Source organism: Callospermophilus lateralis, chromosome 4 (assembly GCF_048772815.1).
Source record: "Callospermophilus lateralis isolate mCalLat2 chromosome 4, mCalLat2.hap1, whole genome shotgun sequence".
In the NCBI taxonomy this organism is placed as follows: Eukaryota; Metazoa; Chordata; class Mammalia; order Rodentia; family Sciuridae; genus Callospermophilus; species Callospermophilus lateralis.
In genome coordinates this window covers 67,670,577-67,695,554 of record NC_135308.1, presented here as the reverse complement: position 1 = coordinate 67,695,554, position 24,978 = coordinate 67,670,577, and the positions used below count along the sequence as shown (strand labels likewise).

The window sequence follows — 24,978 nt, the reverse complement described above, 5'->3', positions numbered from 1 at the left end:
ACCTTGCTTTTTCTTCAGCATGTATTACTACCTGACATTATCAATTTACTTGCTTGTTCTCTGGCTTCCTCATCAGAATGTAAATTTCATGACAGCCAAGACCTTACTCTGTGCCTTGCTCTGGCACAGAGTAGATAATAAATATTTTCTGAAAAGTCCTCCCTACCCGCAGTGATGGGAATGGAAGCCAGGGCCTCATGCATGCTAGGCTAGTGCTCTACCACTGAGCTAGACCCTCAACCCAGATGTTTTTTTGGTGAATAAAAGGAAAACTTCATTCAAAGGAGAACAAATGCAGTGAAGGAGCTATATTCCACACTTTGAGTTTTTCCTCTCAGAATTTCTAAATTTAGATTCATTTGCTTCAAGATTTTTGTGAACTACAAGATGAGAGAAAGAAGACATTTTCCAAGTTTTTTTTTTTTCTTTCAGAAAGAAAAACTTCCACTTCTATTCCTAATTATTCAGAATGGTTTAATTTTCCTGAGTAGTGTTCCTGGAAATTTCATCCCCAGTGTCTCATTATTAAAAATCAATGTAGTAGTTATTCCTTGTTAATAATTGGTTTTCTGTTTTGCGTTATTTCTCTCTCTTTTTGGTACTGGGGTTTGAACCCAAGACCTTGTACATCACTTTTTTTTAATACCTTTATTTTATTTTTTTATTTTTACATGGTGCTGAAGATGGAATCCAGCACCTCAAACATGCTAGGTGAGTGCTCTACCACTGAGCAAAACCCCAGCCCATGACTTTTAATTTTATTTAGAGACAGGCTCTTAATATTTTGCTAGGCTAACTCTGAACTTCTGGGCTCAAGCAATCCTCTTGTCTGAGTATGTTTTTTAAAAATTCTATAATTGTTAAATCAAAAAAAAATAATGAAAGGAAGAGACTAAGATGAGTTATTGGTAAAGACACAGACAACTCAGTTAAGGATACAGACTAGCTTCAGAATACTCCTTGGCATTCTTCACCAGCATATCACAGGGATTTCTTCAGCCCCTAAGAAGAAAGATCTCAAAGGCTTGCATGCTAGAATGTTCCTGTTCTCCTTACAATTTAGGGGGAAGGACAGAGACCACATCAGTGTGAAATCCAAACTCCCGAGTAAATTAGCTAAAGACTGACATCTGCTACGCTGAAAGGGAGAAGTCCAGCAAGGTAAGGCCCCTGGTGGTCAGGGGAAGGAGTGGGGAAGGGCACTTTCATGCTTTCCCCCTGTTCTGAACCGCTATGGGCTAGCACCCCAACCCTGGCTGCAGAAAATTCCAGGAGGAAGCAATAGCTGGGAGCGGATGGTCGGGAGCCTGGGAGGGATGCAGAGCAGAGCCAGGTCTAGAGCGCATACAGACATGCCTGCCTGCCCCCACACGCAGAGCTCACAGGCTGCCGCCCCTACACAATGACACGCGCACCCTGGCAGTTTACAGCATCGTCACACACCCCTTCACCGCCCACTCAGACCAGGACCCCAGAATACACTGGATACTCTGCAGAACCTGCCAGCTGCAGGCCCTGCCAGCCCTCCCTCTCCTCTGGGGTTGGGTTTTTCCAGCCGGAGCCTCACTCCCTCTACTGCAATCTCTGGAAATTGGTGTCTGACGTGGCTGCTCCTGCCCATTATTTATTTATTTCTTCTTTTCTTCCTGCTGAGACCCTCCTGTCAGAAGGGGAGCTGCAGTCCAGGCACGAAGATAGGCAGGAAGCTGCAGGGAGACACAGGAGCAGAGAGGACACAACGGTCCCCCTCCGAAGCCCCTGCCAGGCTCACCCAGAGGGGGGCCATGAGCTCCCAGCAGGAGGCCAGGAGAGATGAGGGAGACACCAGGAGGAAGGGACAGGAAGCAGAGCTGCGGGACCGAGCCCACCTGGGCCAGCAACGCCGGCTCAAACAGGCCACTCAATTCCTGCACAAGGACTCCGCTGACCTGCTCCCCCTGGACAGCCTCAAGAGGCTCGGCACCTCCAAGGATTTGGTGAGGCGGCCCTCTCCCCACCCCATGGCCAAGGAAGTCCCTGTCCCTTTCTCTCCACCTCCCCACATCCTGAGGAGGGTGGTTGGGAGGACCAGAAAGTGTAGATCCTCAGCCTTCAGGCTCCCTTTCCCTTGCTGAGAAGGGGGAGAAAAGATCGGGCCACCCCGAGGGGCTTCACTCTGACCATTCCCAGGCTCTCTGCTGGGGCTGCTCCTGTGACTTGGCAGCCCTGTGGGGCCCACTGTCATTGCTCAGCTGCCCCTATCTTGCCACCCAATAGCCCAAGGCTTATCTTGGGGGGTGAGGGGGAGCTGTGCTGTTTAGGGGTAGAGGCTTAGGGGACCCAGGAATCCTGTGGAGCAGTCATTCAAGCCAGGAAGCCTAGAGGACTTACCATTTTAGGGCTGTGACTTCCCTGTTCTCCCCAAAACAGACTTCTTCATACCTGCACATTCATTTACCTTTCCCCTTCAGAATCAAAACATCAAGGGCCTCCATACTTTTAGGGCATCAGGGTTTCCTATGGCTTCTTGGTTCCCATGAGTGTCCTCTCCCTCACTTCTGGGTGAAATGGCCCTACCAGGTTCTCTCCCCTCTAGTAACTTTGGCCCCCACAGGGAATGCAACAGGGGAGTTAATGAGGAGGAGGTGAGGGAATCCTGGGCCAACTGCATATCCAGTCATCCTCTGAGAAGTGATGGTTAAGTGCATGGACTTTGGAGTCACCTTGCTTGTGATCAAATCCTGGCTTTGCCACTTACTAATTTGGACAAGTTATTTTATGTCTCTGTGCCTTAGTTTCTTCACCTGTTAAATGAGAACATCAGGTAATCCAGTGACTCCAGAGGCTGAGGTAGGAGGATCATAAGTTCGAGGCCAAACTGAGCAATTTATCAAGACCCTATCTCAAAAGAAAATGAAAAGGGATGGGAATGCAGTTCACCAGTACACAGCACCCCTGGATTCAGTCCCCATTACTAGAAAAAAAAATGAGAAATTTATTAGCATCTATTTCCTAGGGTGCTATGAGTTATATGAGCCAATACATATTAAGCACTTAGGAGTGTGCCTCACTAATAGCAGTAGAGAAATGTGATTATTATTCCTCCGGCTACTATTCCACTTAGCCTGAGAGAGGGAGGGTCCAGAAGATATAGAATTATATTTTATTGAAGTAAACAACCTCTTCTTGGGAAGCTGGGAGCAAATGCAGCCCTCACTGCCTTTCCTGATCTAGCCTTACCTTTACCTTTCCCTATACTCCCAGCTTGAATTTCCCCCTCCAGGGACATAGCCCAGAGGTCAGGCAATGCCCTAGCTCCATTGTAGCAGCCCCCACTGAGGAAAAGTGATCAGATTAACTGAACTTTGACTTCAGAGAACAGCCAGGGTTGGTCCTCCTTGCAAACACAGTGAGCACAGCTGAGAAAAGGGATGGAGTAGGGAAGCAGGTTCTTATCTCCTGAGGGCTAGGACTCTGCATCTATTGGGGACCATCCTACATCTATGTAGTGGAGAAGATGCCCTATTAACATTGCTATTCTAGAGTGGTGATTCCAGCTTCTGGGCTTCTCATTTCTGCCCTTTGCCTTGGTACCTCCTGAGTTGACCTCTAGCATTATCTCTTACGGCTTTGGGAGTGAAGATGCAATTGGTTGGGAGGTCCCACTGTCTCTCTCCCTGGGATAGCTCGGGATCAAACTGCACAATGTGGGAGAGGCCTGGAGCCTGGAGCCATCGTGGGAAATGTGGAAGATGGGAACTGCTGAACTCCCCCCGCCCTTTTTTTTTCCAGCTGGTTCAGAGCTCAGTGCACTTTTCCCAGAGCTGGCAGCTTGCTGCTGGGAGGCAACCTCTAGAGCCCCATGAGGCCAAGAGTATAAAAACAATCCCAGGCTCCCGAAGAGAGAGGGCAGGTGGAGGAGCACGTGGAGCCTGGGAGAGCAGTCATTCTTCAGCAAGCGCTTACTGAGTACCTACTGGATGCCGAGTAAAGCCCTGGTATACAAACATGAGAAACAGACCTGACCTCAAAGGCTCTCCAGGGTAGTGGGGGAGTGAAATCCAGAAATACCATCTATGAGAAACATAACCAAGGGAAATACGAGCAGGGGGAGGAGCAGGAAGAGTCCAGAGAGGGTACCCTGGAGGAAGTCGATCCTGCGCTAATTACAGAGTACACAAGGAATCTCAGGTGCAAAATAAGAACCATTCCTCTGAATACAGCATGTTGAGTCAGGCACCAGTTTGGCCTAGGGAAGAAGGAGGAAGCGGGGTTTCAGGGAGAAGGAGTGAGCAGGAGTGAAGGTATGGAGGTGAAGTGGAAAATTCAGACAGCAGCCAGGTCATCTGGGTCATCACCTTGAATGGATACACAACTCACCTGGGTTTTGTTAAAGTGAGGTTCTGGGATTGGGAGTGTGGTTCAGTGGTAGAGCATTTGCCTGGCATATGTGAGGTCCTGGGTTTGATCGCCAGCACTGCAAAAAGATAAAACCCTAAAAGCCAGACTTTGATTGACTAGGTCTGAGATTTCTGCATTTTAAGCAGGCTTCTATATGCTTTTTAAAGCTGCTGCTTTGGGGACCACACTTTGGGTGGCAGGGTTTTTGATAAGTCAGTCTGGAAGCCTAGAGCCAGAGGCAGGTGCTTGTGAACTGAGGCCCAGTGACTTAGATGAGCCATGGGGAGGCTGAGCAGAGTAGTAACAGAAAGCAGTGCCAGACCCTACAGACAGGAGGGCAAACTGGTAGAATCTAGGAAGTGACTGGACAGGGTGAAGGTGCTAGCGGATGAGGGAAAATACTGGCAAGGGTGAACCCTTGCATCCCAGTTCTGAAGACTTCATTGCTTCTTTCTATCACACCATCTGTGATCTGCAGCCCATTTTGGGAAGAGGACAGAAAGGAAAAAAAAAAAAAAAAAGACAAAATTAGTCCTCTCCCCCACCCCCACAAAAGGGTATACTTAAGACCCAAGTTCCTCCAAGCCTAACAGTAATTCCTGGAATGTCCCTTTAGCCCATAGGTCAATCTAACCTAGAATGGGTCATTTTCCTCTTTCCATTTCCTCATTGCTGAAAAATCTAACAGGGTCCCAAAACAATGGCATGATCTGATCCTGGTTTTCATTTTGCTATAAACATCTGGTTGATGGAGTCCTTGGTTGGCTCCTTTCCTTTTCTTTCTTTCTTTTTATTTTGGCGGTACTAAGGATTAAACCCAGGGTCTTACTCATTAGGCTAATGTTCTACCATCCAGTTGTATCCCTAGTCCTGCTCTGTCATTGTCTGAGATGTGGGTTTGGTGTGGGTGAGCACCCTAGGGTATGTAAAATAGGGGAATTGAGTGGCCTAGATACTTGGGCTTACACCTGTCTGCCTGTCTCATTTTGTTATGGAGCCAGCAGCCGCACAGCGTGATCCAAAGACGTCTGATGGAGGGGAATCAGAGTCGGCTTCAGGGGGAGTCTCCCTTAGTGCAGGCCCTGGTTCATGGCCAGGACAGCAAGAGGAAGACCAGTGGGACAGAGATTCCAGCTCTTCTGGTCAACTGCAAGGTGAGAGACCTTCTATGGCACCGATCTTAACAAACCTCCCTGAGCAGCTCACTTTGTTTTTCTTTCTGCCCTGACTGGCAGGGAAAGAGACAGGGAGGGTAAAAGGGCACTTCTCCCCTATCCTGGACCTAAAAACGAGTTCTCCGTCTTCTTTTTTCTCTGTTTCAACCCATCTTTTCTCCCACAATTCCATCTGTTATCACCACAATATCATTTCTCTCCTGAAATTGTAATATTTACATGTGAATACTTAAGTCCTCTTCAACTGCTCTACATATCTGAAGGGTGCATGCATGTATGGGAAATGCAGTCCCCCAGGAAAAGCTCCTATGTTCCAAGGTGAAGACCCTGGCATCTCTAGAGCCATTGAAACACCCACTATTGAATTGTTCCCAATAAATGTTCTTCTGCTCTTCTGCCCAGAGAGCTCTCTTCCTGTTCTCCAATCACTCTGTCCAAGTTCTGCAGTCCTTTAAGGTCCAGCTCAGATGTTACCTCCTACTTGAGAGATTTATTGATGCCCCAAGTAGGAAATAGCTTTCCTCCCTCTCAACCTCTAAAAGGCACTTGACTCAATCTTCTCACAGACTTTATTTTTTTTTTAATTTTTTTCTTTTTTCCTCACAGACTTTAGAACTTTCTACGAGGCTGTGGGTGTAGCTCAACGGTAATGCACAAGGTCCTGAGTTTCATCCCCAGTGTTTCAAAAACAAAACAAAAAAACCCTTCAAACCGAAAACACCTTTGTACCAGAGTTATATTTTACTTCCTTTACATTCCTGAAGAACAGTATTCACTGATGTACTTTCCAGCAGCATATCTTCGGCATTGTAGATGCTTAATAAATATTTTGAATGAGAAAACTACGTGTGTGTGTATCAAAGCATATAGCCAAATGTCTGTAAATATCCCAAAGAAAGCAAACTTGTCTTCCATTATTTGCAGTGATGAACCTCTTGGTTCCTCACATCTAAGTTTCCTGATAAGGGATTCCAGACTCATCCCTCCTCTATTCCTAACCAGGAGGCCTCAACCTCACGAGAATTTCTCTAAGCAAACATCACCATTTCTGGCCAAATCATTCCCAACTTATGGACTCACTGTGTGGCTCTGCTTCTTTTCTGATTTCTTTATCTGAGAGTCAGTTTTGCTTCAATTATAACTCCCATAAAATTTCCTTTTGAAGACTCAGTTCATTCCCTATGTTCATTTTTAAGAGAACCATCAAAGTGCTGGGAAAGCTGAAGCCTTAACCCCAATCATTATTTTTTTAAGTCCCGGGATTGAACCTAGGGATGCTTAACCACTGAGCAACATCCCCAGCCCCTTTTTATATTTTATTTAGAGACAGGGTCTCACTGCTTAGAGCCTTGCTAAATTGCTGCTGAGACTGGCTTTGAACTCAACGATCCTCCTGCCTCAGCCTCCTGAGCTGCTGGGATTACAGGCATGTACCACTGCACCCAGCAACCCAACTTCAATCCTTCTTCCAGAGAAACTCACTGATCCACCCAAATTCTTCTTTTTTAGTGCCAGGACCAGCTGCTTAGAGTGGCTGTGAACACAGGAACCCAACACAATCAGATCTCCACTGGATGTCTCAGCCGCCTAGGGTAAGAGTGTGGTCCACATGAATGAATGGGGATGGGGTTTCTTTTTGGAGTGATGAAAATATCCTCATATAAGCTAGTGATAGTTACACAGCTCTGTGAATATACTAAAAACCACTGAACTGGAGCTGGCTCATGGCTCAATGGAAGAGCCTTGACTAGCAGACAGTGAGATTTGATCCCAGCACTACAAAAACCAAAACCCCAAACTACATACTTTAAAAGAGTGAATTTTAGTTAGGTGCAAAGAGGTATATGCCTCTAACTCCAGCTACTCAGGAGGCTGAGGCAGGAGGATTGCAAGGTGAAGGTCAGCCTGGGCAACTTAGGGAGATTCTGTCTCAACTTTAAAATAAAATAAAATAAAATAAAAAGGAATGGGATTTAGCTCAGAGGTAGACGCTTGCCTAGCATGTGTGAGGTCCTTGGTTCAACCCTCAGCATGTGTGTGCACACATGCAAAGAATGAATTTTATGATACATGAATACTATCTCAATAAAGCTGTTATTAAGTTTTTGGCAGTGCTGGGGATTGAACCTAGAAATCTTGCACATGCTAAGAAAGCACTCTACCACTAAGCCACACCCCAAGTCCACCAAGTACATATTTATTTAAATATGTTTTTCTTTTTCTTTTTTGTGGTGCTGGAATTGAACCCAGGATCTCAAACATGCTAGGCAATATTCTACTACTGAGTCACATTCCTAACACCCCAAAAAGTGGGTTGGAGGTTCAGGCAGGGAATACAAGGATTTAGACTCCATGTGGTATCAGGGATTGAAAGAAAATAAATCAGTAATAGCCAATTAATGGGTTTGGGAGTAAGAGTGTGAAGTCCATGGTGGCCATAACAATTGTTTCCTAACCACAGGTTAGGGAAGAGGGTTCTAAAAGCCCCAGGTGGGGACCTGGCACCTGGACCAACCCAGGTGGAGCAGCTGGAGCTCCAGCTAGGGCAGGAGAAGGTGGCATGCTCAGCCCAGGTGGTGGGTAAGTTCTCCCTTTGCCAACAGCCTTTTGTCACCTCTCCTACCTTTCTCTTCTGGGCATGGCAAAGGCAGTTTCAGCCTACTGCCAGTCCCTAAGGATGCTCTGACTGTCCTGAGCTTTGTGCCAGTATTCTCAGACCTGCTATTGGGGTGGGCAGGGAAAGAGGGAGTGCCAAGAGGGCGCAGCAGTGACCATGATGCAGCCTCTCATTTTTCAATGGTTTCTGCAGATGTTGACAGTCCTGAATTCTGCCTGGGCCTGCAGACTCTGCTCTCCCTCAAGGTAAGGTGACCATACTTGGGGCCTGATCCAAAGTATAGAAAGAGGCAGAAAGCACAGAGTGGAAGTGAAGGTCAGGCTCTGAGGGAAAAGTCAAGAGAACTGGGTTCTTCCCTGACAGGGGTCCAGGTAAATGGGAAGCAGAAGGAGCAGCAGAAAGCAGGTGGAAGCTGTGGGAAGTGGAAGGGGGAACACAAGATTGGGGTGGCAGACAGATGACCTCGTATCATGGACTCCATACCCCACAGTGCTGCATTGACCTGGAACATGGAGTGCTGCGACTGAAAGCCCCCTTCTCAGAGCTGCCCTTCCTGCCTCTGTACCAAGAGCCTGGCCAGTGACCGCTGTCCCAGTTGGTCCCAGAGGGAAATACCTTGCCTTAGAGGAAGAGCCATGTATGATGTGGAGGCATTATCTGAGCTGGGCAGCTGAGGACTACTGTGTCTGTCCTTCTTCTCACCATCCTGACCCCCGCTGTCCCATTTCTCTCAGTTGGCTGCCTTCCTCTTTGCTTTTCAGTAGCTGCCCTCTGTTTCAGGAAGTTTCCACTAAAGGGCCTATGACTCTGGGCTTCTCTGTTCTCTCTCATCCCCATCCTAAAAAGAACGAAACCAAGTTAGTGTTGCAGAAAGGGAGCTAAGAAGAATGAGGAATTAACCCAGACCATGGAACTCAAAGGCTGCAGTCAACTCCTGTCCTCACTGGCCCCCAACCCCACCCCAACTGCCCTTAACCCTGCATCTCTTACTTCACTTCTGGGACTCATTATCTCCCACAGCTAGACTGCCATGCTTCTCCAGCCTGGGTCCCTGGCCCTTCTGGCACTTGCTCTTTGGGCACCTACCCTTCTGATTCTGTTCAAAGATGAGTGTGGAAAGACAGTAAATGGAATAATTCAATATAAGGAAGGGATGTTAGTATAGGAATGTCCAGCCCATAAGGTTGAGTACTTTGATTAGTTATATTTTATGGGTTGCAAATGTCTGGGGATGTTTCTCATCAATTGATTACCCTGTGCAAAAACTGGGTATGCCTCTAATACTTACTCTGGATACTTATCCTTCTTTCACTTGCTTTTGTACCCACTGGGCCCCTGAGCTTTGGGACAGTGTTAGGAAGAACCCTGTAGAGTAGAGAACTGTCTCTACAACCCTGCAAGGTGGACAGAATGTTAGGGCTGTCAGTATTCAGACTTAACCTATCCAAGATTCATTCTCTCTCTCTCTCTCTCTTTTTTTTTTGGTACCAGAGATTGAATCCAGGAGCATTTAACCACTGAGCCACATCCCCAGTGCTGCCCCGCTTTTTAAAAAAATTTTACTTAGAGACAGGGTCTTGTTGAGTTTCTTAAGGCCTTGCTAAGTTGCTGAGGCTGGCTCTGAACTCGTGATCCTCCTGCCTCAAGTCTCCAGAGCCACTGGGATTACAGGCAGGCACCACTGTGCCCTGCTTCATTCTTATTTCTAGAACTATCCACCTCATTAAGCCTTCTTCCTACTCCTCTCATGTCTTCTGAGCTTGAGCTTGTCTTGTCCTGGAATCTCTCTGCCAGATTTGGAACCAAGGCAAAAAGACAAAGGCTCACTGATTTTTCTGTGAAGAGCAGAATCTAAATCTTAAGAAGTTAGAGTGTCTTTCTGGCTGTTCTAACTCTCTCAAATCATGGTTGGGGTAGAGAAAGACAGCGATATCTAACCCAAACTAAGGAACTAGGACCCTTGGGCTGGAAACTAAATCTTTAGTGTGGGGTAGATTAGAGAAAAAACAGGATGCAAGGAGCCACCTTGGGGCCCTTGGTCTTATCTTTTCAACTGACTCCCCGGCCGTCAAAAGAAGGGAAGGCTTGCTTAGCATATTTGTCATAGTGCCTGGTCTTAAAACTCCTAAAGGACTGCCTCTCCTTCACTGTCTTGCTCTACGACCTCTACCTCTTTCCCTGTCTTTCCTGCTGCTTTTGTAATTGCAGACCCAGGCCCAAGGCAGGCCGTGACTTAGCTACTTCTCCATTTGAATAAACACTTGTTTCTCTATGCTGTGATGTTCTCTGGTCCTCCTCGCGCCTACTGAAAGATGAATGGTAACTTCGTCCCTATTGGCTTATGGGAAGGAAAAATGAATGGGGGCCCTTCCCCAGGTTGACCCATTGGGTTAGTACAATGGAGAGCAATGGCTTGTAAAATACACTCAGTACAAATGCACACACACAATTGTGACAAAACAATACTTATCTATACTGTGAGCAGTGGATTCTGATATTTTCTATTTTACTTTATTCTATTGTAGTTCATTTATTCTAAATATGCTGGCCACAACCCACCCAATGATTACAATGTACAACTTGAAAAACACAGACTTAGAGAAGAGAAACAAGAGCAGAAAGAATATAAATTACCCAATATATAATTCTAATCAGAAACCTGCATCAGACTGTAAATATAGCACCATGACATAGACAATAAAGTGGGGGGAAATAAGTGGGTGGGGGAGATGGGAGCAAGGCCGATCAAGCTGTGCAATACTTAAGACTATGGCAGGGCAGGAGGTATCACTCAGTGGTAGAACATTTGCCTAGCATATATGAGGCTCTGGGCTCAGTCCCCAGCAGCACCAAAGAAAAAGGAAAACAGCAAAGTAAGAAAATACGGGCTCAACTGCTTCAGTAAACGGAGAAAAATCATCTCAGGGTTGCTAGGACTACAAATAAGATTACACTGTAAAATGTCCTGAAAGACCCCTCTAAACAAAACAAAGAATTGGCCATTCCTGTACTAAGTACTAATGTCAATGACATGGAGCTGTGCCATGAAATACAGTACTTAGGATTGGGTGGTGGATTCCCTACATCCACTGTTTCCCTGAATCTGAAGTCTGGTTTCCTTATGGGTGCTGGGGCCATGCAAAAGATCTGTACTCTATCTTCATAGACACATCTGTTTTCTGCATAGTGACGGTAGGGAGCTCAGGGATGAGGCAGGGGTGTCCTGAATGATTTTGAATAAGGTCAAGATCTCATGATCCACTTGGCTGATGTGGTGGATGTGGTCCATAAAGAAATGGGCAGAGGGTCACCTTGTCTCTTCTTTCACCAAAAAGACTGAGAGGTCTCTAGTTCACGGTCACCCTAGGGTTGCTGCCATCCTTCCATGTCAAGACTCAAATCCTGCTCCTCTGTAATAATACATTCCCTATCCTGCCAACATTACAGATACATTTGCGGGTGGGAGTGGGGGTTCAGAAAGATCCTTCACCAGACAGGAGGCCAGTCCCAGCTAGGTGGGATTCTGGAGACTTGAGGGAGCACATGGTAGTGGCTGGTCCGGATGGTAGAGAGTTTGGTGAAGCAGGGCTCGGGCTGCAGGGAGGTCATCAGGATCTGAGGGCCAAAAAGGGGCTGGTAAGAGACCGTGGGTTTCCTGGGTACCTGGCCCCTGTCTCTCCTGGGACTTACCCATCCCCAGCTCCTGCAGGAGGCTGTGGTACTCAGGCTCAGCTTCTAGCAGTTTCAGCAGATTGGTGGACTCCATCCGTTCCAGCTGTACCTCCCAGTAAACATAGATCTTCTGGTTAAAAGTGACATACACGAGGCAGGGGCTATTACGGCCCTCTTTGCAGGCGTACAGGCCTGGAAGATGTGGGTAATGAGACAAAGGTCAAGTTGGAGTCCCCGTAGGAAGGCAAGAGCAAGACTAAACATCAGAATCAGCAGTTTTGGCTCTCTCACAGATGTCAAGCAACAAAGGCCTTCTTTCTATTTTTTTCTCTATTGGGAACTCAGTAAAATGGGAAAACAAAGAAAATATTTGCCCTACCCCAAGTATAGAAAAATTATAGTAAAAAAAAAACAGGCAGAACAGCACCCAAAAAGGTGGTATTTATTGATTTTTCCATCTTAGTGATGTTTCTAGAGTAATGAGGGACATCCTTGCTAGTTTAACAGATAGGTTAGTAAAATGTGATCAGAAAGAAAAGTTTCTCTTAGGTGTCAATTCTTTTTTTCAAAGTATATATGTCAACCTTTCAAGTCACTGGACTTGTATTCCAGAGAATGATTCATTTTTTATCATTTTAAAAAATATTTTAGTTTTGTAGTGCTACAGAGGGAACCAAGGGCCTTGTGCATTCTGGGTAAGGATCCTACCACTGAGGTACACTCTAGCTTTTTACCATTTCAGTCATCAGACATATCCCCTAGTCACCCAAAGAGCGAGTGCTACTTCCCCAAGTCCCTGATTTGATAATAATAAGAATGCTCTGGGAGAATTTTCTTCACAGAGTTCTGGCAAGTTCAGATAGAAAAGAACTATCTAATGTCTTCTCACATTCCAGAAAAATAGATGATGAGAATCTTCTTATTCTTGAAAATATTCAGAGATGGAGACCTTATTATCTTTTAATTTTTCTTATTTAAAATTGTCAAGATGGGGCTAGGTTGTGGCTCAGGTTGTGGTAGAGCACTTGTCTACCATGTGTGAGGCACTAGGTTTGATCCTCAGCACCACATAAAAATAAGTAAATAAAATAAAGGTATTGTGTCCATTTACAACTAAAAAAATTAAAAATCTAAAATTGTCAAGATGGCAACCTAGTACCCATACATCAGCAGCTAATGAAAGAGTTAAAGGACTGAATTGTTTATAAAGACTTTCATTAGGGACTATGTCAAGAGTGGAAATGAGAGGCAGACATTTACCTAGCCTATGTAATATGCTTATTTAATACAAATGTACTTAGAGAAGGGTTATGGGGAAGAATCCCACCTGCACAGAAGGCGCGGATATTTTCATCCACTTGGAAGCGAACAACGGTGCGGTTATAATCGATAATATATGTCTGTCCATCCCAGGCACATGCAACCACCTCTTCATGCCCATTTCCCTGAAAAAGGCCAAGACAAGGATGCAGGAGTGGTGAAGGGGTGTTTTAGAAAAAGATCTAATGATGGGAGCTGGATGAGATATAAAGGACCATGAACTTGGCTCTGGATGGCCAATAGGGAGTTGAGGAAACACTCCCATGTGCCTGGTACCCGAAGTCAAATAAACCACTTTAAAAAATGCTCACAGCAACTCTATGAGATGGAAACATTATTCCCTAGTTTAGTCTGAGGAAACTTCAGCTTTCAGAAATAGTCACTTGCTTAATGTCACTCAACTGGAGAGGGGTGAGGCAAGACCCCAACCCAGGTCTGCCTTCAAAACCATCAAGCATGCACAATAGCAGTGTAAAGTTTAGCCCCCATCTGCCAATTTAGAGGCACAGCATATTAAATAGACTCATATGGAAAAGAAAGAAACTACAAAATGCACATCTGTAATCGGGACTAACAACTCACTTCTAGACTCTTACAGTAACTTCTTTTTGGGGGAGTTTATTACTTCTACTGAAAGGTATGGAAATAAGAAAATTTTCCAGCTGCCTAGTAGAGAGAACTTATAAATACTGTGGTGTCAGGAAACACACTAACTCCAGATAACTTGATGTGTCTAAGAGACTTGATTTGAATAGGAGAATGGCTTGATTTAAAAACCATCTCTCCATGAAGGCAGAAATGCTATTCTCCACCATTTCTACTTACTGTGACATCTAACTTTTCTAGGGCGAAAAGTTGGTGATCCACCTGGACTGACCACAGCAGCTTGTCTGCTTCCTCCATAAGCTTCAATGTCCCTATAGGGGGAGACATGGGCTTGGGGTGAGGCCAACTCAGGCCACTGAGCAGACCCCACAGGCAAACACCTACCCAATGCAGCCCAGCATTGCTCACCATCCAGGGTGCACAGGGCAAAGAGGCCAGAGCCACCACTCTCAGAACTGTGGCCTGTGGTTGAGAAAAAGGGTCACAATAAGAAAATGTGAAGGACAGAGTAAGATCAATCTCCAGGATGAGGGGTGACCCGTTACAGAGAGGGAAGGATGGGACTAGAAATGAGGTCAGGTCCAAGATCTCCTCTCCCTCAGAACTGACCAGCCTATCCCTCAGCTCCTTTCCTTCTTCCCCCTCACCCATCCTCACCTTGCTTGATGTTGCCAATCAGGTGAGTGGAGACGTTCTTGTTGTGGATGCGGCCAGAAGTCTGGTGCAGCACTATATCTCGGGCAGCTGGGGTCTCCCTGTGGGCAGGAGGGAGGTCAAGTAAGCTGAGTTCTCTGGGCCCTTTGAAGCTGCCATCCCTATAAGTTTCCAGGACTTGAATCAGCTTGGAAACTTATCCCTGACTCTGTCTGGCCCATGTGGCAAATAGAAGAGAGCTTGGGCTGCCAGGTAGAAATTTTGGAACCTTGTAGGGCATAGTGGCGCATGCCTATAATCCCAGTGACTCGGGAGGCTGAGACAGGAGGATCTCAAGATCAAAGCCAGTCTCAGCAATGGTGAGTCCCTAAGCAACTCAGTGAGACCCTGTCTCTAAATAAAATACAAAATAGGGCTGGGGATGTGGCTCAGTGGCTGAGTGCCCTGAATTCAATCCCCAGTACCAAAAAAAAAAAAAAAAAAAAAGGAACCTCTTTCAGAAACTCTCAGGTTAAAGCCCAAGATTCCATGGGTCCCAAGTAATTTTCCTTAATGGGAAAGGTGCTTGGACTGGGACCTAGATGAAAGAGCTCTGTTAACTGCAGACCTCACTGCCACGTGCCCTCCAGGAGCCCATCTTGCTTCCATGTACCCCACACCTTTCACAGTCCATACTTCCTTACCTACTGCCCTCCGTGGCCCCCTCGGAGGTAGCAGGGGACCCAGTATCCTTGTTCCAGGTGCACAGAAGCACTGCATAAGCACAGCCTGGCTGAGATACCATCAATTCAGGAACACCCAGTGGCCCCGGTGTCACCGAGAGACTGTCCACCTGCCAGGAACAGGGGCTTAACTAGGTTGGGGAGAGAATAAAGGGATACTCTGCTGAGAAGAAGGAAGATCTGGGGTGGGGGTCCTAGGAACAGCCCTCCAGCTAGAGGGTAGAAACAGGAGGAGGAATTCCAGGGTAGTAGGCAGGTGCCATCTCCTCCACACAGACCATCTGTTTTCTGCTGTGTGTGCCCCACTAGGTCCAGCTCCTGCTGCAATCCATACCATCTCCCTTCGCACTCCTGGTTCTTAGCCCAATATTCCTTTCTCTTTACCACTCATTGGAATTTCTGCTTGACCCTGACTGAAAATGACCCTCTTTGGATCTCTCTCAGCAAAGTGATGGTCCCTGCTTCCCTCCTTGGTCCTGTCCCATGACATTCTTCCAGAAGCCCTTGCTCTCAGCTCCAGGGCTCTTGTTCTCCAAGCTCAGCCTCTCACCTGACCCTCCAGCATCCATTTCTTGAGGGACACCAGCTGTCCTGTCAGGTGTTCAGTGCCCTCAGCCATCTCTTCCCAGCGGAAGGCCCGCACCACACGGTCTGTGTAGCCCACTACCAGCTCACAATACCCATCTCCATCTGTGGGCACAGGAAACAAGAAGGGCTGAAGCCAAATCTGTATTGATCAGCCTGAGGCCTAAAAGTACCTTCTTGCAGCCTCTACTCTGCTACCATCTCCACCACTGGTCCCTTTGGTTCAGTACAACTTTATGCCCAGCTCTCTGTGCTGGTCACCTTGCCTTTCCTTGTGCTCATAGCAGTTACTCATGCAAATGTCCTGCAGGTCCTATCACTTCTCTTCTCTTACATATATAGCCAATGTGCCAATTCATTAAAATGTCACCTTCTTAGCATGAACATCCCTGACAATTCCATTTAAAACTGCTACCTCCACCTCGAAATGCTTGAAATTTTTTTTTTTTTCCTATAGCTTTTATTATCACTAATATACTACTGATTTTTTGTGTGTGTGTGTGTGTCTGTGTGTGTGTGTGCTGGGGATCGAACCTAGGACCTTGCCCGTGCTGGGCAGGCGTTCTACCACTCAGTTATATCCACAACCTTACTATTTAATTTTCTTATAAAATTTATATTGTTTCTTTCCTAGTAAGGTCCAAGAGGACAGTGATTTTTGTGTGTTTTATTCATTATTGTTATTCTAGAGTCTCAAACAATGCTTGGCTTACACTGGGAACTCAATAACTCTACATTAAATACATAATAGATGTATAAATGAATATGGACTTCACCCTCACCCTCACCCCAGTCCCTTGGAATCTGTTCTAGTACCCACTGATTCCTACCCGCCCCCACTGCCTGCAAAGGCAGCCATGCCCACCGATGTCGCTGATGAGCATGACCTTGGTATTGGCAGGAATATGTTGCTTGAAGACTGGACGCTGCTCCTCTCCTATGAATGTCTCATGGTGCCCAGAAGCATCCAGAACCTTGGCAGGTGTCAGGTCAAACAAGTGAAACCAGCCTTCAGCACTCACTGCCACTACCAGGTTCTGGGAGAGACAGAGGTACAGGAGAGATGCACTAGACTGGGGAAGGAGGTTTGGACACAAACTAATAATCTAAATATTAGATCTCAGGGATCAAGGCTGACTTCCACTGAGAGACAGGGATGGAGGGAAGACCTTAGAGTTCTAACAAAGAATAAGATCCCTGAGAGTCCTCACCTTTCCTTTGTTACACACATCTCCAACTCCAACGCAAGTCAACTGCAAGAGAGAAAGGGAGGCTCAGGGAGGTTACAAGGGAGACCATTTCTCCCCTAATCTCTGTGATGCAAGGAGGAATAGGTTTTATAATTACCATCATTTGCTGAAAATTTGTGCCATGGAATCTACACTGATAGTCTTTATTGACTGAGTTACTGGGCTATAGATTCAGTTTACCTATATAGCACAATTAAGATTTAAGCTAGGTAAGACAATTTAGGTTTAAAACAAAACAAAATAGAACCCTACATATAACATAGCTAGACTATCATATCTGTAGATGTACCCAATCACCACCCCCATTTGACTACACACTCATGCACCACATAACAATGTTTTGGTCAACAAAGGACCACATACACGATGGTGGTCCCATAAGATTACATCACCTAGTGGCATCACAGCTGTCTTAGTTTGTGTTTACATATTCTATGATATTTGACAATGATGAGAGTTTGATGATGCATTTCTTAGAACATATCCCTGTTGTTAAGTGATACTTGACTTTATATGAACAACTTTAGTCAGCTTCCATAAAGTACCAAGGGACACTCCATAATATAAAAGACAACCCAAGCTTGTCGGGGGGGCGGGGACAGATGAGAGTAGTGCCTGGCACCATTCTCCCTGAGTTAAACGAATCCTAAAGCAGTGGCTGGGCTGAGCCTTTGGGGAGTAAAGACACACTGGGGAGCTCTGGCATGGAACTCTCCCTTGCCAATCCCTGCACAGAGTGGATTCTATCTCTATTCCCTCAGACCCAGGGAGGTGAATACTGACCATTCCCTGACAGGTGCAGGTGAGCCATGGCCGGCTGTCATCATTCTTATACACAGACAGCTTTCCGCTGGTATCTCCCACTACCAGTTCATTTAACTTCAAATAGAGAGAAAAGACTGTTAGGATGAAATCCTGTCAAATCACAGCAAGCTTTTCTCAGCTCAGCCCATCCCTGAGAAATCACAAGGTTTCAATTTGTAAATTCACCAACTTTATTAAAAATTCTTTAATGGGGCTGGGATTGTAGCTCAGTGGTACAGGGTTTGCCCAGCATATGTGAGGCACTGGGTTTGACTTTCAGCAACATAGACAAATAAATAAATGTGTGTGTGTGTGTGTGTGTGTGTGTGTATAAAGGGTTTATCAACATCTAGAAAACATTTTTTAAAAAACCCTTTGATGATGCATGCCTATAATCTCAGTAACTCATGAGGCTGAGGCATGAGGATTGCAAGTTTGAGGGCAGTCTTGGCAACTTAGTGAGATCTTGTCTCAAAAATTAAAAAACAAGCTGGGCATGGTGCTGCACGCCTGTAATCACAGAGGCTCAAGAGGCTGAAGCAGGAGGACCGTGAGTTCAAAGCCAGCCTTAGAAACTTAGTGAGGCCCTGTCTCAAAATATAAAAAGGGCTGGGGATGTGGCTCAGTGGTTAAATGCCCCTGGGTTCAATCCCTGGTACCAAAAAAAAAAAAAAAAAAAAAAGAAGTCCTTTGAGACTGGTAAGGATATAGCTCAGTTGTAGAGCATCTGCCTAGTTTATGTGAGGCCCTGGGTCCTATTCCCAGCACCAAAAACAAACAGACAAAATCAATTTCCCAGAATTTAAATATTTCCATTCAGGTAGGTGTATGTGTTGGACGCTATATAGAATCCACGATCCTTCCCAGAAAAATTTGACATCTGAACAGCTCTCTGCCCCACATGCCTGACTTCAGCTCTTCTAATTTGTCCATTATAAATGGGACAAAATGGTTTTGAAAACAGCCTAAGATACTGATTTTTTTAAACTTTTCTTTCTGTGTACTGGGGATTGAGCCCAGGAATACTCTTCAAATGAACTATACCTCCAACCCTTTAAATTTTTTTTTTTTTTTTTAAATTTTGAAATAGGGTCTCATTGAATTGCCCTGGTGGGTTTTGATCTTTTTGCCTCAGCCTCTCAAGTAGCTGGATTACAGGCATGCACCACCATGCCTAGTGATATTGAACTCTTGAAGACTCTAACTTCAAACCTTATATTCAATCAGGAGCTAAATAAAAAGATAAGGCCTGCTCCTGGGGCCTCCCTCCTCTAGGCCTTTGGATCTTGGCAGCATGTGTGAATACAGAAGGGATTATGGTGATTGAGCGGCAGAGTCTCTCTGCTCTGAGTCTCTGGTGCCCTCAAGTGGTGGCTAGGTTCTGGGTGGGTGGGTGGATGGGGCCAGCCCAACATGAAGGCTCTTCCCTATGACTGCTACCTACCTGGGCAGCTGCCCTTTTAGGGATTAATCATGAAAACCAAATGGCTCTAAACCATTTCTACAATCAGCTTTATGATTTGCTCTTGGAGGTATAGCTAACCCTACTCCTATTCCCCAAACAGAGAGAACAGAATCTAATCTTAAACTTAGATTCTCAAGAGATTTAACTCTAAGGCAACAAAGAGATCAACAGTAAGGAAGCCAGGTGTGGTGATGCACGTCTGTAGTTCCAGCTACTAGGGAGACTGAGGCAGGAGGACTGCTTGAGTCCTGGAGTTTAAAGCCAGCTGGGCAACATAATGAGACATACTATCTCATAACAACAACAAAAAGCTGGGCCTGGTGGTGCTCTCCTGTAATTCTGGCAACTTGGGAGACTGAGGCAGGAGGATCAAAAGTTTAAGGCAAGCCTCAGCAAGTCAGTGAGACTCTATCTCAAAATAAAAAATAAAAAAGAACTGGGAATGTAGCTCAGTGATAAAGAATCCCTGGGTTCCATCCCCAGTACCAAAAGCAAAGCAAAACAAAATAAAACAGTAACAACAAAATACCACCAACAATAATAAACATAAGAAAAAGTTAGAAGCAAATTGGGATTTATCAATAATGATTTGACTCTTGGATTTTTTTTAATAGTTATGGGAATTTCTGGTGAGAATAGTAGATCACAGAATACAAAGATCTTATTTATAGGAAAATCTATAGCCAGCATTTCAAATATGGCTGCCAAGAAGACTTTTACAGACACCCAGGAGAAAGGGAACACAGTGTTTGGGTTCAGAGTGCAACTGGATGGATTTAAATCCAGCTCTCTCTGCTTACATTTTTCATTTATAAAACCAGGATAGGGCTGAGGATGTAGCTAGTATTAGAGCAATGCCCTGGGTTCAATCCCCAGCACTGCAAAATAAATAATTAAATAGTAGAATTTGTTAGCATCTTTCATAGAATTAATTTTTATACATTTATTCATCAAATGCCACAATACACGAGTAGAACCTCAATAAATGTTTTTTTTTTTATAAGACATTCTTTTTTTTTTTTTTAAAGAGAGAGTGAGAGAGGGAGAGAGAGAGAATTTTTTAATATTTATTTTTTAGTTATCGGCAGACACAACATCTTTGTTTGTACGTGGTGCTGAGAATCGAACCCGGGCCGCACGCATGCCAGGCAAGCACGCTACCACTTGAGCCACATCCCCAGCCCCTCAATAAATGTTTTATGAACAAACAACAAAGATTTTCTGTGTGTGTGTGTATGCATTTTTTTTTTTTGGTTGCAGAGCTGGGGATGGAATCCAGGGCTTCCTACACACTAGAAAAGTTAAATGAAAGAGAATGCCAGGTCAGTCCTGTAGTTTTCAGGTAAAGCTGGACAACCAGTTGGGAGTACAAAGATAAATGTCAGACTCCCTGCTGAGAAGGAGCTTCCAGTTCTGCCAGGCAAGGTGGTGGGAGGTGGGGGATGGGTGCCAGTGGAGGCTGGTGCACAGACACAGGAAGAAAATCATAAAACAATGTTGTAGGTACAGTGAGCAAGCAGATGTGAGTCAGCCAGGCAGACAGTGAATGAGGCAACATCCTGGGGGAGAAGACATTTCCAGCAGCTAGAATGCTTCCCACCAGATCTCTGTGGATGAGCTTGGCTCTGGCCTCCAGTGGTCACTCACCATTGGATTGGTTAGCAATGTTAAAGGAGGAAGAAATTGGTTTCAAAGAGCTTTAAGCTATGGGTTTAGTAGGCTGAAATCAGTTTTTTTTTTTTTTTTTAACCTGTTCCTAAATCTCCAAATGTTAGCTTAGAACCACTAGCAAAGATTCTTTTTTCTCAGTGGTGCCAGGAATTGAACCCAGGGCCTCACACATGTACTCTACTACTGAGTTACAACCCTAAGTATTCCCCTAACAAAATTTCTATCTCCACTCTGTGGATCAAGTATTATACCTGACCACTTGCCAACTGTCTTATTTAGTTGCCCTTCTTTCAATTATATTTATAAATAGCAGGCAAAGCTCTTCAATTTGCTTTGAGACACATAAACACAATTGCTTTTCTTTCTTCTTCTTCTTCTTCTTTTTTTTTTTTTCTTTTGTGGTGCTGAGGACTGAACTAAGGCTTGGTAAATACTAGATAAGTGCTCAACTACTGAGCTACATTCTAGCCTACAATGTCTTTTTCAATTTGCTTTCTTTTTTTTTTTTTTTTGGTACTGGGGATCAAACACAGAGGCATTTTACTACTGAGCCACATCCCCATTTCTTTTTTCTTTTGAGACAGGTATCATTAATTTGCATAGGGCCTTGTTCAAGTTGCTGAGACTGGCCTGCAACTTGTAATACTCTTGCTTCAGACTCCAGTCTCTGGGATTACAGGCCTATGCCTACATGCCTGGCTTCAATTTGCTTTCTGAAAATAACAATATTAATTTAATCAAAAAGCACTTGTTGGATGACTATTATGTGCCAGGATCTAAGATGCTGGGAATAAAGCAGTGAAAAAACAGACTTAAAAAAAATTCCTGGGCTGGGGATGTGGCTCAAGCGGTAGCGCGCTTGCCTGGCGTGCGGCCGGGGTTCGATCCTCAGCACCACATACAAACAAAGATGTTGTGTCCGCCAAAAACTAAAAAATAAATATTGAACTTTCTCTCTCTCTCTCTCTCTCTCTCTCTCTCTCTCTCTCTCTCTCTCTCTCCCTCCCCCTCTCCCTCTCTCTATATAAAAAAAAAAAAAAAATTCCTGGCTGGGCTTGGAATTTATATAATCCCAGTGACTCTGCAGACTAAGGTGGGACGATTGCAAATTCGATGACAGCCTCAGCAATGTAGGACTTAAGAACTTAGTGAGACCCTGTCTTCAAATAGAAATAGTAATAATAATTTTAAAAAAGGTATGGGGATGTAGCTCAGTGGTAAAGTGCACCTAGGTTCAATCCCTAGTACATATATATCAAAAATAAAAATTCTGGCTGGGCAAGGACCTGTTGTTCCAGTTCTCAGAGTACTGCAGAAAGATGGCATGAACCAGGAGTTTGGTGCCAGTGTGGGCAAAACTGCAAGCCCCCTCTCTTTAAAAATAAATAAATAAATAAATTCAATCCTTATGGAACTAGGTGGGGAAAAAAAAAAAGGTAATATAATTTGCAGCTGTCCCTCCTATTTATGAGGGATTAGTTCCAGCTCTTCCCACTTTGTGAATACCAAAATCCAAGGATGCTTGAAGTTCGGGCCGGCCTCCCATATACTTAAAATCATTTCTAAAGTGTTATGCAAATAGTCATGCGCTACATTCATTTCAACCAATGGTGGACCACATATATGAAGGTATATACTATGTAGCCTATAGTTGACCATACTATTTAGGTTTGTGTAAGTACACTCTGTGATGTTAGTACAATGAAATCTATAACAATGGACTCCTCAGAAGTATCCCCTTCATTAAGTGATGCACGATTATAGTTGTTATACAGTATTGTTTAGGAAAAACAATAACAAGAAAAAAAGTCTGTATGATTTTAGTTCAGACCCATTTTTTTTTTTTCTCCAGATATTTTCTATCCCTGGTTGGTGGAATCCCTAATGCAGAACACTTAGATAGGAAGGGCAGACTGCAATAAAACAGCACTAACAATGAGTGTTAGTAGAGTGCCAGGAATTGTTCTACGTGCTTTATCTGTACAGACTTATTTAAACAACGAAAATAGTAATGACTGCTGAGAAAAAGAAAAATAGATGGAGATTGCTTCTGCAATTCAACAAAGCGTTAACACTTTAAAGATTCCAGTCATCTGTCTCTACTCTGGGTAGGCACTATAGAAACCCGACAGTGTCAAGATAGGGGCAACAAGTTGCCCGACAACAGGCGGCAGAGAAATCCTGTTCTATTCCAGAACATAGTGCAAGAGCAAAGGTGCGTTTACAGCCATGTGAGACAACGCGGGAATGACCAATTCTGCCAGGGTGGGAGGGGTTAGGGAAGTCTGGAGGAGCGGAGTTATATGCAGCGCGGTATCATTTTCAGTTTAAGGTAGTAATCTGAAAGGTGATGCCATCAGGGGAGGCTAACTTGTTAACTAGTCCAGGTATCACCGGAGTTTACCAGGCTCTACTGTGAACAAATTACTGAATTAGGCAGAAGAAAAATAGCTCCCAGGGTATCTGCCTAACTACCCCGGCAGTGACGTCTGGAACGGAAGACATCAATTAAGTTTTCCTGAGCAGGGCGCCATGCTGGCGCCAGCGCGCATGCTCACGGTCCACCAGGCGCGCCTCCGGCGGCGGCTTCCTCCCTAGCCCCGCCCCGCGCGGATGCAGCCTGCCTGCGTCCTTTATAGTGCGCATGCACTCACCGCATCGTTATCGACGTCTCCGAGGCAGATTGCGTGTGGGAAGAGGCTCCCGCTAAACTCCAGCGCTACGCGCTGCACGTAGCTAACTGACCTCATGGAGCCTCTTAGGGCGGAGGGACCGGGAGCCCGCCAAAAGAACCCTGAACCCCCTCCGACTGCCGAGCGAGCGGAAGGCCACCTAAAGCGGAAAGTTACGTCATCGTCTAAATTTCCAATCCCTGTATTCCAGCTTAACTTTAGAGAGGAGGCGGGTCTTCCGAGCCTGGAGGCGGGCTGACCCAAGGACTGATGAGTGACAAAGCAACTGGCCACTGCTTGTCTCCAGAGGGCTAGAACGCATGGGTTAGCGGACCGTGACGTGGCGAACCTGTTCCCTTGACAACGGGACTCTCTAGGGCTTGACCTAATAACCTTGACCTCTTACTTTATTGCCCTGGCAATGAAGTTCCTAGTCATTGGACCATCCCTGAGAATCATGTTAACAATTGTAATAAAGGACAATGGTATGATTTCCAATAGTGTTTTTTATTAGCCATTAAGAGTTGTGAAAACAATGTAGTGAAATGCAACCAGCATTTAAAAAAATTAAAAAGACCAAGTGACTCTTGAATGGCTTTTTTTTTTTTTTTTGGTGAAACCTTTTAGTTGTATACATTTATACACACACACAAACACACACAAGCTTATATAATGTAAAAAAATTTGTTTTGTTTTGACAGTGTTTTGTGGTCAATAGTTTGAAAACCATCTGCTGCAAAGCACATTTCACATATAGTATTTCACAAAATTAGCACAGCCATGTATAATTGAATTACTATTCCAATTTCTTCAGATGGGAAAACACATTCAGCAAGATTAAGTAACTTGGACTGGGGATACAGCTCAGTTGGTAGAGTTCTTGCCTCAGATGTACAAGGCCCTGGGGTCAATCCCCAGCACACCCCCCCCCCCCCAAAAAAAAAAATTAAGTAACTTGGCAGAAAGTGCTGGAAGTGGCACCCATACCAAATTGATCCCAAACCCCAGTGCCTTTCTGTCATTTATTGCTGTGCTACTGTTACCGCTGTTGACCGGTGAGGAGTCCTTGCTTCCCCAGTGTTGAAGAATAACCCAGAGAAGCACACTGAGGCAAGGTCAGAGTGGAAATTAGAAGTTTATTAAAGGACAGCAGAAAAGACTTCTCCCGAAGGAAGAAGGGGATCCAGGAGATGGAATCCATGGAAGTGCAGTTGTCTCTCCATTTTATAGTTTCTTTCAGTGATGGAATGTAGGTGGGAAGGCCCAAGGGGTGGGACACAGGTGGGCCAAAGTAGTAATCTGGTTCGGTCTGGAAGGACTTCTGAGTCAGCACCTTCAAATTTGCTGGGGGCTGTTCATTAACACTTTTTTGGGATGGGCTATCT

The 24,978-nt window shown here is 45.0% G+C and overlaps 2 protein-coding genes across 3 annotated transcripts; one reads left to right on the top strand and one right to left on the bottom strand.

The window, feature by feature from the left end:
- Nucleotides 1-1,668: 1,668 nt before the first annotated feature.
- On the top strand, nt 1,669-10,414 carry Nrip2 (nuclear receptor interacting protein 2). Its single transcript, XM_076854028.1, has 6 exons — nt 1,669-1,976; nt 5,382-5,534; nt 7,065-7,147; nt 8,017-8,135; nt 8,365-8,417; nt 8,663-10,414. The coding sequence occupies exons 1-6, from the start codon at nt 1,785-1,787 to the stop codon at nt 8,753-8,755; spliced, it is 693 nt and encodes a 230-aa protein (XP_076710143.1). The 5' UTR covers nt 1,669-1,784; the 3' UTR covers nt 8,756-10,414.
- A 253-nt stretch (nt 10,415-10,667) lies between these two features.
- Itfg2 (integrin alpha FG-GAP repeat containing 2) lies at nt 10,668-23,783 on the bottom strand. 2 transcript variants are annotated; one of them, XM_076854026.1, is made up of 12 exons: nt 23,576-23,783; nt 17,765-17,860; nt 16,943-16,984; nt 16,597-16,768; nt 15,697-15,836; nt 15,108-15,277; nt 14,428-14,525; nt 14,179-14,232; nt 13,990-14,081; nt 13,172-13,289; nt 11,863-12,036; nt 10,668-11,787 (listed from the first exon to the last, which is right to left on the bottom strand). In XM_076854026.1, the coding sequence occupies exons 1-12, from the start codon at nt 23,669-23,671 to the stop codon at nt 11,684-11,686; spliced, it is 1,356 nt and encodes a 451-aa protein (XP_076710141.1). In that variant the 5' UTR covers nt 23,672-23,783; the 3' UTR covers nt 10,668-11,683. The 2 variants fall into 2 exon arrangements, with proteins under 2 accessions (XP_076710141.1, XP_076710142.1); XM_076854027.1 differs by having other exon boundaries at nt 15,108-15,256.
- Nucleotides 23,784-24,978: the final 1,195 nt, after the last annotated feature.

Bases quoted from the DNA above. Each gene is read 5' to 3' on its own strand.
- Nrip2 (XM_076854028.1), top strand. From the start codon at position 1,785: ATGAGCTCCCAGCAGGAGGCCAGGAGAGATGAGGGAGACACCAGGAGG. The intron at 1,977-5,381 runs GTGAGGCGGCCC...TTATGGAGCCAG, and splicing joins TCGGCACCTCCAAGGATTTG to CAGCCGCACAGCGTGATCCA. The intron at 5,535-7,064 runs GTGAGAGACCTT...CTTCTTTTTTAG, and splicing joins CTCTTCTGGTCAACTGCAAG to TGCCAGGACCAGCTGCTTAG.
- Itfg2 (XM_076854026.1), bottom strand. From the start codon at position 23,671: ATGAGGTCAGTTAGCTACGTGCAGCGCGTAGCGCTGGAGTTTAGCGGG. The intron at 15,837-16,596 runs GTGGGCATGGCT...CTGTGCCCACAG, and splicing joins CATGCTCATCAGCGACATCG to ATGGAGATGGGTATTGTGAG. The intron at 11,788-11,862 runs GTAAGTCCCAGG...TTTGGCCCTCAG, and splicing joins CCTGCAGGAGCTGGGGATGG to ATCCTGATGACCTCCCTGCA.